The sequence below is a fragment of the Cebus imitator genome, unplaced genomic scaffold (genome assembly GCF_001604975.1).
Source record: "Cebus imitator isolate Cc_AM_T3 unplaced genomic scaffold, Cebus_imitator-1.0 Scaffold296, whole genome shotgun sequence".
NCBI lineage: Eukaryota > Metazoa > Chordata > Mammalia > Primates > Cebidae > Cebus > Cebus imitator.
In genome coordinates this window covers 1,875,016-1,886,569 of record NW_016107611.1, presented here as the reverse complement: position 1 = coordinate 1,886,569, position 11,554 = coordinate 1,875,016, and the positions used below count along the sequence as shown (strand labels likewise).

Here is an 11,554-nt window from a genome sequence, read left to right as displayed (position 1 = left end):
AAAAAAAAGCCAGGCACAGTGGCTCACATCTGTAATCCCAGCACTTTGGGAGGCTGAGGCAGGTGGATCACAAGGTCAGGAGTTCAAGACCAGCCTGGTCAAGATGGTGAAACCCCATCTCTACTAAAAAAACACAAAAATGAGCCAGGCATGGTGGCAGGCACCTGTAGTCCCAGCTACTAGGGAGGCTGAGGCAGGAGAATCACTTGAACCCGGGGGTGGAGGTTGCAGTGAGCCAAGATCGTGCCATTGCACTCTAGTCTGGGTGACAGAGTGAGACTCCATCTCAAAAAAAAAAAAGGAAATCAGGTTATGCTCAAACAGGTGTGTTGAGAAGTCATTTTTCAGCTGTAGGACAGGGGAAGGGAGGTGAAGAGACCAGCCAGGTCAGGTCCAAGCCCTGATGCCCCCCGCCCCTCCACAGTGGCGGACCTGCTGTACTGGAAGGACACGAGGACATCAGGCGTGGTCTTCACAGGCCTCATGGTCTCCCTCCTCTGCCTCCTGCACTTCAGCATCGTGTCTGTGGCCGCACACGTGGCTCTGCTGCTGCTCTGCGGCACCATCTCTCTCAGGGTTTACCGCAAAGTGCTGCAGGCCGTGCACCGGGGGAATGGAGCCAACCCTTTCCAGTGAGAACCCCTGGCCCCTGCCCTGAGCCCCTGACCCCAGGACCCCTGACCCTAGATCATGACCCATGACCTCAGATCTGGCACCGCCTCCCACCCGGACCCTGACCCATCTTGATTGTTCTTCATCCCAGTCCTCTAACCTGCCCTCCAATCCTAATCTGATCCGAACCTGGGGCCCTTCATCCTGCATCCCTGACCCTGACCCTGACCTCAGCCCTTCGCATGTGATTCGTCTGAGTTGCCCCTCAGTCCTGACTGTGGTCTCCCGACCCCCATTCCTCACCCTTGTGTCAGCCACCCCTGCACCAACCTGAGCCGGTCACCCACGGAGTCACCCCACACTCCACACTCCTTTGTCCCCGCAGGGCCTACCTGGATGTGGACCTAACCCTGACTCGGGAGCAGACAGAACGCTTGTCCCAGCAGATCGCCTCCCGCGTGGTCTCGGCAGCCACGCAGCTGCGGCATTTCTTCCTGGTAGAAGACCTCGTGGATTCCCTCAAGGTGGCCTAGAGCTCCCAGTCCCTCCTGGGTTCCCCCCATTCACCTCTTCCCTGCTAGAGGGTGGGAGGGCGATGGCTGGGTAAATTCATAGCCTGGGAGGGAGTGCCCAGTGGGCTCTGCTGACCCTGACCTTCACCCCCAGCTGGCCCTCCTCTTCTACATCTTGACCTTCGTGGGTGCCATCTTCAATGGTTTGACTCTTCTCATTCTGGGTGAGCTGGGAAGGCCATGAGGGGCAAGGTGGGGAGTTGGAGTCTGGTGGGGGATGGGGATCCAGATGGAACTGTTCATCTCTCGGGAGCACCCTGACGTCCCCCGTCTCTGTGCCCGCAGGAGTGATCGGTCTATTCACCGTCCCCCTGCTGTACCGGCAGCACCAGGTGAGTGTGGCACCTCAGCTGTCAGCACCCCAGCTAACATGGGGGGTCTGTCTCCTTCCAGAACCAGGGTCTCATTGACAGATGTGCAGACACAGGTATCCTGGCTTTGGCACCTTCTCAATACAGCGAGAGCCTAACTAACATGTCTCATCAGCATCAGCCAGGACAGGCTTTTCTTTCTTTTTTTTTTTTTTTTGAGACAGGGTCTTGCTCTGTTGCCCAGGCTGAAGTGCAGTGGCACAATCTCGGCCCACAGCAACCTCCACGTCCCGGCTTCAAGTGATTCTCCTGCCTCAGCCTCCCGAGTAGCTGTGACTACAGGCATGTGCCACCATGCCCAGCTAATTTTTGTATTTTTTTTAGTAGAGATGGGGTTTCAACATGTTGGCCAGGATGGTCTTTATCTCCTGACCTCTTGATCCGCCCGCCTTGGATTCCCAAAGTGCTGGGATTACAGGTGTGAGCCACTGCGCCCGGCTTTTTTTTTTTTGAGACAAAGTCTTTGTTACCCAGGCTGGAGTGCAGTGGCAGGATCTCAGCTCACTACAACCTCCACCTCCTGGGCTCAAGAGAGTCTCCTGCCTCAACCTCCGATTAGCTAGGATTACAGGCGCATGGCCACCATGCCCAGTTCATTTTTGTATTTTTAGCAGAGATAGGGTTTCACTATGTTGGCCGGGCTGGGCTCAAACTCCTGACCTCAGGTGATCCACCTGCCTCGGCCTCCCAAAGTGCTGGGATTAAAGGCATGAGCCACCGAGCCCGGCCTTCACTCTTTTTTTTTTTTAGATGGAGTCTCGCTCTGTTGCCCAGGCTGGAGTGCAATGGCAAGATCTCAGCTTACTGCAACCTCTGCCTCTTGGGTTCAAGCGATTCTCCCACCTTAGCTTCCCAGTAGCTGGGATTACAGGTGCATACCACCACGCCCGGCTAATTTTTTGTATGTTTAGTAGAGATGGGGTTTCACCATGCTGGCCAGGCTGGTCTTGAACTCCCGACCTCAGGCGATCCTCCCGCCTTTGGCCTCCCAAAGTGCTGGGATTAGGCCTTCACTCTTGATTTTAATTGACATGTCAGCTAAATGCCACTGCATTCCAGCATGGGTGACAGAGCAAGACTCTGTCTCAAAAAAAAAAAAACCAAAAAAACCAAAAATAATAATAATAAAATAAAATCAAGACTGGGATGGTTGTTGCCCAAAACACTGACATGAGTAGGACCATCCTATCCGGAGACAGGTGGATGGACTGACAGCCCCTTCTCCAGCACAGCTGGGAGCCAGATGGTAATGTGTCCTGGTCCTAACTCCATCCCTCACAGGCTGGAGTCACCAAGACTCACAATTAAACTGTATTTAAATCAGGCCAGCCACAGTGGCTCACAACTGTAATCCTAGCACTTTGGGTGATTGAGACAGGAGGGTTGCTTGAAGCCGGGAGTTCAAGACCAGCCTGGGTAACATAGTGAGACCCCATCTCTACAAAAAGGTTAAAAATTAGCCAGGCATGGTGGTACACACTTATAGTCCCAGCTACTCCAGTGGCTGAGGCAAGAAGATGACTTGAGCCCTAGAAAGTCGAGGCTGCAGTCAGCTATGATCACGCCACTGCACTCAAGCCTGGGCAACAGAGCAAGATCCTATCTTTTTTTTTTTTTTTTTTTTTTTTTTTTTTTTTTTTTTTTTTTTTTTTTTTTTTTTTGAGAGGGAATCTCACTCTCTGTTCAGGCTGGAGTGCAGTGGTGTGATCTTGGCTCACTGCAACCTCCGCCTCCTGGGTTCAAGTACTCTCCTGCCTCAGCTGCCAGAGTAGCTGGAACTATAGGCACGTGCCACCACGCCCAGCTGATTTTTGTATTTTTTAGTAGAGACAGCGTTTCACCATGTTGACCAGGCTGTCTTGATCTCCTGACCTCATGATCCGCCTGCCTGGTCAGCCTCTCAAAGTGCTGGGATTACAACTGTGAGCCCCCAAGGCCAGCCTGCAAGAACCTATCTTAAAAAAAAAAAAAAAAAAAGGCTGAGTATTTTATGCCTGTAATCCCAGCACTTTAGGAGGCGGAGGCAGGTGGATCGCTTGAGGTCAGGAGATCGAGACCAGCCTGGCCAGCATGGTAAAACTATTTTTTTTTTCTGAGACAGAATCTCGCTGTGTCCCCCAGGCTGGAGTGCAGTGGTGCAATCTTGTCTGTAATTATCCTGGCATGTTGACGCACACCTGTAATCCCAGCTATTTGGGAGGCTGAGACAGGAGAATTGCTTGAACCCGGGAGGCTGAGGTTGCAGTGAACCAAGATAGTGCCATTGAACTCCAGGCTGGGCGACAAAGCAAGACCCTGTCTTCAAAGAAATAAAAAAATAATAAAATAAATAAATAATATACAAATCAATCCACTCAGAGACTTGCCAACCAATAGCAATTCGGTCTGTTCTTACCCTACCCCACAATACACACACATGCAAACTCACTCAAAGATTAACCATCGTGCCCAGGACACAGCCTCACTGCCAGATATGTGTGCGTTCCACCTGACATCACTCTCCACACAGCCCAGCTGACTGACCCTACAACTGGCATCTCTGGCATCTAGTGTATTCCATGAAGTTTAGAGCCAAGGGTGGCGTGGTGGGCCACCCCTCACAACTCCTGATTTGGAGGTTGGGGAGGAAGCAGTCTCCTTTGTGAGCTAGAGAAGAACCCCCTCCAATCCCTTCTTTCACCATTTTTTGGTCTCCCCAGGCTCAGATCGACCAGTATGTGGGCTTGGTGACCAATCAGTTGAGCCACATCAAAGCTAAGTAAGAGCATGGGACGGAGGTGGATGGGAGGGGGTGGTGGGGAGCTTAGGAGCCTTTCCTTTCTACTCTCGCTGTCCCCAAATCTTCTGGAGTAATGTCCCCTTGAGCAGGCTGAGGAGGCAATTCCAATGCAGGCCACTAGGTGGTGAGCAGGAGCGGGCTTCGGGCTTTCTGGCAGTTTCCCACCCAGCTTTCCCCGTAGTCCCCAGGTGCCCACTCCACTTCTCTTGCCCGATCTCGTGATCCCACCTGTTTCTCCTTCAGGATCCGAGCTAAAATCCCAGGGACCGGAGCCCTGGCCTCTGCAGCAGCCGCAGTCTCCGGATCCAAAGCCAAAGCCGAATGAGAACGGTGTCTCTGCCCGCGGGACGCCTGCCCCCACCCACAGCAGCCCTCTGCCCCACCTCCATCTCCGTCCATTCCCACCCACTCCCCTCCTCGACCCGAGCCTTTTCCCGGTGGGTGTCAGGATCACTCCCACTAGGGAATCTGCGCTAATTGCCTGAGCGGCCAGGACTACATTTCCCAAGAGGCTCTTCTCCAGGAGTCCAGGAAAGACGAGGCACCTTGGCCGCGGGGCCTGCTGGGACTTGTAGTTGCCTAGACAGGGCACCGCCCTGCATTTCTGTGACCCGCCGCTGGAGGCGCCGTGAGGCGTTGGTGTCTCCTGGACGCCAGTAGCCCCAAGCCGGGGCTTTGCATGGGGCCCAGGGGAGGCCTGAGCTTGGATTTACACTGTAATAAAGACTCCTGTGGAAAACCCGAGGCCTCCTGTGCTTCCAGAGCCCTCCAGCTTTCATCTTGCTGCACTGAAATGCACTTAAGTGACACTGCAGGAGAACCTTCCCCATATCTGGGGAGGAAGCTCCCTCTGCCATCTATGTAAGTTATGAAATGATTGTGGGGAGGCTAGGTGCGGTGGCTCATGCCTGTAATCCCACCACTTTGGGAGGCCAAGGAAGGCCAGTCACTTGAGGCCAGAAGTTTGAGAGTAGTCTGGCCAACATGGTGAAACCCCATCTCTGCTAAAAACAGAAAAAGTAGCTGGTGTGTTGGTACACACCTGTAATCTCAGCTACTCAGGAGGCTGAGGCATGAGAATTGCTTGAACCTGGGAGGTGGAGGTTGCAGTGAGCCAAGATTGCACCACTGCACTCCAGCCTGGGCAACAAAGCGAGACTCTGTCTCAACAAAAAAGAAATGATTGAGGGGAAGATGCTGACGGACCACCCATTCCAAGGTTAGCCAAGACTTGGCAGCCACTTCCCATGCCTGTGCTCAAGGCAGACATCACTAATGGATCCCACAGCCTGCGTACTGTGTAGCCACCTCAACTGAGCCCAAACCTATGTGTCCATCGACTTCTGGATGCCCCTTCCCCCCTAAATCTAACCAGACCTCTTCCTCATGCTACCTGATTTTCAACTAAGAGGTGTCCTCACCACCCATGTTGTTACCAGGCCAGACACCCGAGTATGGCTCTGGACTTCCACACACTCACCTCCCACAAATAATCAGTCATGATGCTGTGTCTATTCTGCCTCCCAGTCTTCTCTCATCCACCCACTTCTCGCCATCCTGATTGCCTCGGGAACAAATGCAGGGCCTCCCTGAACTTCCAGTTTCAAAACTGTAATCCAAGGCCTAGCATGATGGCTCACATCTGTAATCCCAACACTTTGCAAAGCAATGTGGGAGGATTGCTTGAGGCCAAAAGTTCGAGGCCGCCCTGAGCAACATAGTGAGACCCCGTTCTCTGCAAAAAAATAAAAAATTAGCCGGGCATGAGCTACTCCGGAGGCTGAGACAGGAGAATTGCTAGAGCCTTGGAGTTCGAGGTTACAGAGAGCTATGATCATGCCACTGCACTTCAACCTGAACAAGAGGGAGACCTTGTCTCTAAAAAAAAAAAAAAAAATCCACAGGATTGGTGTGGTGGCTTACACCTTGCACTTTGGTTGCGAGGCCAAGTTGGGCAGATCACTGAGGTCAGGAGTTCCAGACCACCCTGACCAACATGATGAATCCCTGTCTGTACTAAAAATACAAAAATTAGCCAGGCGTGGTGGCAGGCACCTGTAATCCCAGCTACTCCAGAGGCTGAGGAAGGAGAATCACTTCAACCCGGGAGGCAGAGGTTGCAGTGAGCCAGGATCATGTGACAGAGCAAGACTCCATCAAAAAAAGAAAAGAAAAGAAATCTAAACTGGGAAAGGGGGAAGCAAAAGGATGCTTGGGGAGACTGGGAAGAGATGGAGGTCTAAAGATCCACAGACCTGGGTTTGAATCCTGGCCCCACCACCCCTTGGCTGTGTGACCTTGACCACGTGACTTGACCTCTCAAAGCCTCAGTTTCCTCTAATGGAAATCTGTCATTAGGCCAGGCACGGTGGTTCACACCTACAGTCCCAGCACTTTGGAAGACCGAAGTGGGAGAATCACTTAAGGCCACGAGTTCAAGACAAGCCTAGGCAACATAGCATAACCTCATCTCTACAAAAATATTAAAAAAGAAAGCTGTCAACGATAACTATACCCACAGATAAAGTCCTTGGCATGGGGCCTGGCATATAATAAATGCACAGTAAGCAGTTATAATATTGTTTCCCAGCCGGGCCTGGTGGCTCACACCTGTAATCCCAGTACTCTGGAAGGCCAAGGTGGCCAGATCACGAGGTCAGGAGATCGAGACCATCCTGGCTGACATGGTGAAACCCCGTCTCTACTAAAATACAAAAAGTTAGCCACCACGCCAGGCTAATTTTTTGTATTTTTAGTAGAGACAGGGTTTCACCATGTTAGCCAGGATGGTCTGGATCTCCTGACTTTGTGAACTGCCCGCCTCAGCCTCCCAAAGCTCTGGGATTACAGACGTGAGCCACTGCACCCGATGAAACAGCCTTATTTATTTATTATTGAGATAGAGTCTCGCTCTGTTGCCCAGGCTGGAGTGCAGTGGTACAATCTCGGCTCACTGCAACCTCAACCTCCTGGGTTCAAGGGATTCTCCTCACTCAGCCTCCTGAGTAGCTGGGATTACAGACATTTAAAATGTGCAAAAAAAACATGCCTGGCTAATTTTTGTATTTTTCCTTGTGATGGGGTTTCATCATGTTGGCCAGGCTGGTCTCGAACTTCTGATCTCCAGTGATCCATCCACCTCGGCCTCCCAAAGTGCTGGGATTACAGGTGAGAGCCACCGCGCCTGGCAGAAACAGCCTTTATTGAGCTCCTCCCAGTCGCCTCATCCAGTGTCAGACGTTTATATTATGATTTCTCCAGTGAGATCAGTTGTGTTAGTCTGGTTATACAAATGAGGAAACCGAGGCTCAAAGAAGGATAGTGAGGCCAGGTGCTGTGGCTCACACCTGTAACCCCAGCACTTTGGGAGGCCAAGATGGGAGGATTGTTTGAGGCCAGGAGTTCGAGACCACCCTGGACAACAAAGTGAGGCCCCAGTTTCTACAAAAAAATTTAAAATTAGCTGGGCGTGATTCCTGTCATCCCACGGAGGCTGAGGCAGGGGGATCTCGAGTACGGGAAGTCGAGGCTACAGTGAACCATTTTAGCGCCACTGCATTCTAGCCTGGGAGACAAAGTAAGATTCTGTCTGGAAGAAGAAGAAGAAAGAAAAAGACAGTGATAATATTCCTTTATTCATTCCACAGACATTTACTGAATATCTGCTATGTTCTCAAGCATTTTTTAGGCACTAGGGATACAGCAATGGTCAAAAACAAAAGTGCTTGGGAGGCTGAGGTGGGAGGATCACCTGAGGTCAGGAGTTCGAGACCAGTCTGGCCAACATGGTGAAACCTCATCTCTACTAAACATACAAAACTGAGGTGGGTTTTGGTGGTGGGTGCCTGTAGTCCCAGCTACTCGGGAGGCTGAGGCAGGAGAATCACTTGAACCCAGGAAACGGAGGTTGCAGTGAACTGAGATCACGCCACTGCACTCCAGCCTGGGTGACAGAGTGAGACTCCGTCTCAACAAACAAACAAACAAACAAAACCAAACTGCATAGTTTCATGGTACTGATATTCTAGCAGAAACAGACAGGCAATAAGCAAATAATGGACACAGAAAATGGCACATGTTGATGAGAGTGTTGGGGAAACATCTAGCAGGTTAAGGGGATAGAGTGGCAGAGCTCGCTTTTTTTTTTTTTTTTGAGACCAAGTTTCGCTCTTGTCACCAAGGCTGGAGTGCAATGGCGCAATCTTGGCTCAATGCAACCTCTGCCTCCCAGGTTCAAGTGATTCTCCTGCCTCGAGCTCCTGAGTAGCTGGGATTACAGGCATGAAACACCACTCCCTGCTAATTTTTGTACACTTGGTAGAGACCAGATTTCACCACATTGGCCAGGCTGGTTTCGAACTCCTGACCTCATGTAATTCGCCCGTCTCAACCTCCCAAAGTGCTGGGATTACAGGCATGAGTCACCTTGCCCGACCACTCGCTATTTTAAACTGGGTCGCCAGGGAAGGCCACACTGAGTGCTGATATTTGATGAGATGACAGAGTGAAGGGAGGCGGTGAGCCATGGAAACATGTGAAGAGGAGGAGATCCAGGCTAAGGGATCAGCAAGCACGAAGTCTCTGTGGAGGTAGCATGCTCAATGTGTGCAGAAAGACGCCTGTATGCCGGCAGCCATACGAGGGAAGAGGAGCATGTGAGACAGGATCAGAGGGGTCATAGGGGCTGGATTACAGGGATTTGTCAAGCAGGGTGAGAACTTTGACTTTTACTCTGAAATGGAAGTCATGGGAGAGTTTCACGCAGGAGAATGGTATTGTTGCCGAAGAATCACTGACTTAGAATAGTGAAGAATTTTTCGTGGTGAGTACACTAAAAGCCCAGATTTCGCCACGATGCAATCAACACATGCATGTAGAAAAATCGGTACCTGTACCTCCTAAACATATAAAAATTTCAGAAAAAAGAATCATCTTTTTTGTAATAAAAATTCTAACACAAGTTCGAGTTCCCTAAGCGGATGAGCAGTTTTAACTGGGATATGGTACTATCCGTTTCTGAGCCTGTTTCCCCAACCATAAAACGCAGGTGCAGAAATTGATTATGTCTAGTGTTTAAACTCAATCGGGGTAGGATGTCTGTTATCACCAGCACGGAGGACAGTCCCTGGGACTCCGTAGACGCTCAATAAACGTTTGAATGAACGCGGAGCTCTATCGAGCCACGCAATTCCACAAATGAACAGCAGGTGTCGCACCAGCCCTATAGCCACCTGCCCAGCGCCTTCGGGGCCAGGGTGAATCAGACTCTAACAGGAACCCACTCACTCCTCCGCAGAAGGAGAATTCGGAATTTTCCGAGAAGGCGATTCTGAATGCCGAATCATGAATCTCTCTTCTTAAAAAGCTGACTTTTCATTTTGGAAAAAGGGGGTCCTGGGCCCTTTAACAGCTTGCCAGGTGCTCAGGCGCTGCTTCCCAGAATGCGTGGCGCTATGTAAATGAGACGGTTTTGTGGGGTTTTTGAGAGAGAGGATGATTCATGCTATGCGAAGCGAAGGCAACATTTTATAAGGACATCCGTCATGATAAATGAGTGGGGAGAATTTATAACCCTTGAAGCCAACCATCTCTCACTTCCCCAAAGGAGGCAACCGTAACTCAAAAAGGTAAGCATTTTTGATCCTTATATAGCTTCTTGGGAAAACTAGATTTTCGCCCGGATGAGCCTCAGTGGTCTGGGGTGCAGGCTTCAAACCTGTAGCTGTCTAGCGACAGAGTGGTTCAATTCCACCTTTCGGGCGACCGTCAGTAGCTTTTCAGCTGCGCCGTCTTTTTCAAACCGGACTTTGTTTTACTGATTGCTCGGGACGCGCTCCACCAGCCTGCACCTGGAGAGGTCGCTGCGGCCCTCCTCATCGCAAACTATTTTCTCTGCCACTCCGATCTCTGACTATCGTTACTAATTTCCCCCTCCGGAGTATCAAAAACCGCTCCAAAAGATGGAGAAAAACTCGACACAGTTCTGGGATATTGGCAGTTTGGAAATTACCCTGGATTTCTCCCTTTCAGTTGCTTACTCATTCAGTCATTTGCTCACGCGTTTATTTAATCACGCATGCACTTATTAATCAAATACTTGCTCATTTGTTCATCTGTCAGTTACTCAAATCAGACAAGCATTTGCTGAAGACACAGCTGTGGTGACAGCCCTGGCCTTGGTCTCCTGGTGCACTCACCCAGTGAGAGACAAACATTAAGCCATCATGTAATTACACATTTAATTAACAACTACAAAGAGGATAAGGGCTGCAAAGGAAACAGAACAGTGAGGCCCTCTCATAAGGAGAACTGAGCTCATAAGGTGTCACGGGAACATTAGAGCAGACACTTGAAGGATGAGAGGCGGAGTATTATGGGATATTGAGGGATCAGAGTGACCCCAATCAAGATGATGGGGGTAATGATAGTTGCACCTTCACTCTGCACTTAGCGCAGGCAGGCACAAGCCTTGCAACTCCTCAGAACGGCCCCATCATAACAGCCCCATTCTACAGATGAGGAAATGGAGGCTCAGGGAGATGAAGTCTCTTGTCCAAGGCAACCCAGTCTTTTTTCTTTTCTGTTTCTGTTTTTTTTTTGTTGTTTTTACTTTTAAAACTGAAGCCGGGTGCAGTGGCTCATGCCTGTAATCCCAGCACTTTGGGAGGCCAAGGAGGGTGGATCACAAGGTCAGGAGATTGAGACCATCCTGACCAACATGGTGAAACCCTGTCTCTACTAAAAATACAAAAATTAGCTGGGTGTGGCGGTGCGGGTCTGTGATCCTAGATACTCAGGAGGTTGAGGCAGGAGAATTTCTTGAACCCGGGAGATGGAGGTTGCAATGAGCCAAGATCATGCCACTGCACTCCAGTCTGGGCAACAGAGCAAGACTCTTTCTTGAACAAAAACAAAAGCAAAAAGAAACCAAAAACTTACTCCTCAAGCCGGGCGCAGTGGCTCACGCCTGTAATCCTACCACTTTGGGAGGCTGAGGTGGGTGGATCACCTGAGGTCAGGAGTTCAAGACCAGCCTGGCCATCATGGTGAAACCCCATCTTTAAATAAAATTAAAAAAAAAAAATTGCTCCTTGTAGAGCAAGGCTAACTCATAGGCAGTGTTGTTTGTTTGTTTGTTTGTTTTGCGAGGGGGTGGGGGGCAGGCAGGGTCTCGTTCTGTCACCCAAGGTGAAGTGAAACGATATGATCATGGCCCACTA

At 50.5% G+C, this 11,554-nt stretch overlaps 1 protein-coding gene and 1 non-coding gene across 3 annotated transcripts in view; both read left to right on the top strand.

Annotated features, from left to right (window-relative positions):
* The window catches only part of RTN2 (reticulon 2), a 13,936-nt gene extending 8,861 nt beyond the window's left edge, over positions 1-5,075 (top strand). For both annotated transcript variants that reach the window (XM_017502479.1, XM_017502480.1), the window contains 6 exons: positions 425-632; positions 998-1,136; positions 1,279-1,348; positions 1,470-1,516; positions 4,255-4,313; positions 4,578-5,075. In XM_017502479.1, coding sequence (XP_017357968.1) covers positions 425-632; positions 998-1,136; positions 1,279-1,348; positions 1,470-1,516; positions 4,255-4,313; positions 4,578-4,659 — 605 coding nt within the window. In that variant the 3' untranslated portion in view covers positions 4,660-5,075. The remainder of the gene's footprint in view (positions 1-424; positions 633-997; positions 1,137-1,278; positions 1,349-1,469; positions 1,517-4,254; positions 4,314-4,577) is intronic.
* A 4,934-nt stretch (positions 5,076-10,009) lies between these two features.
* Positions 10,010-10,096, top strand: TRNASTOP-UCA. Its single transcript has one exon. It is a non-coding gene; the product is annotated as a tRNA-Sec (tRNA).
* The last annotated feature ends 1,458 nt before the right edge of the window (positions 10,097-11,554 follow it).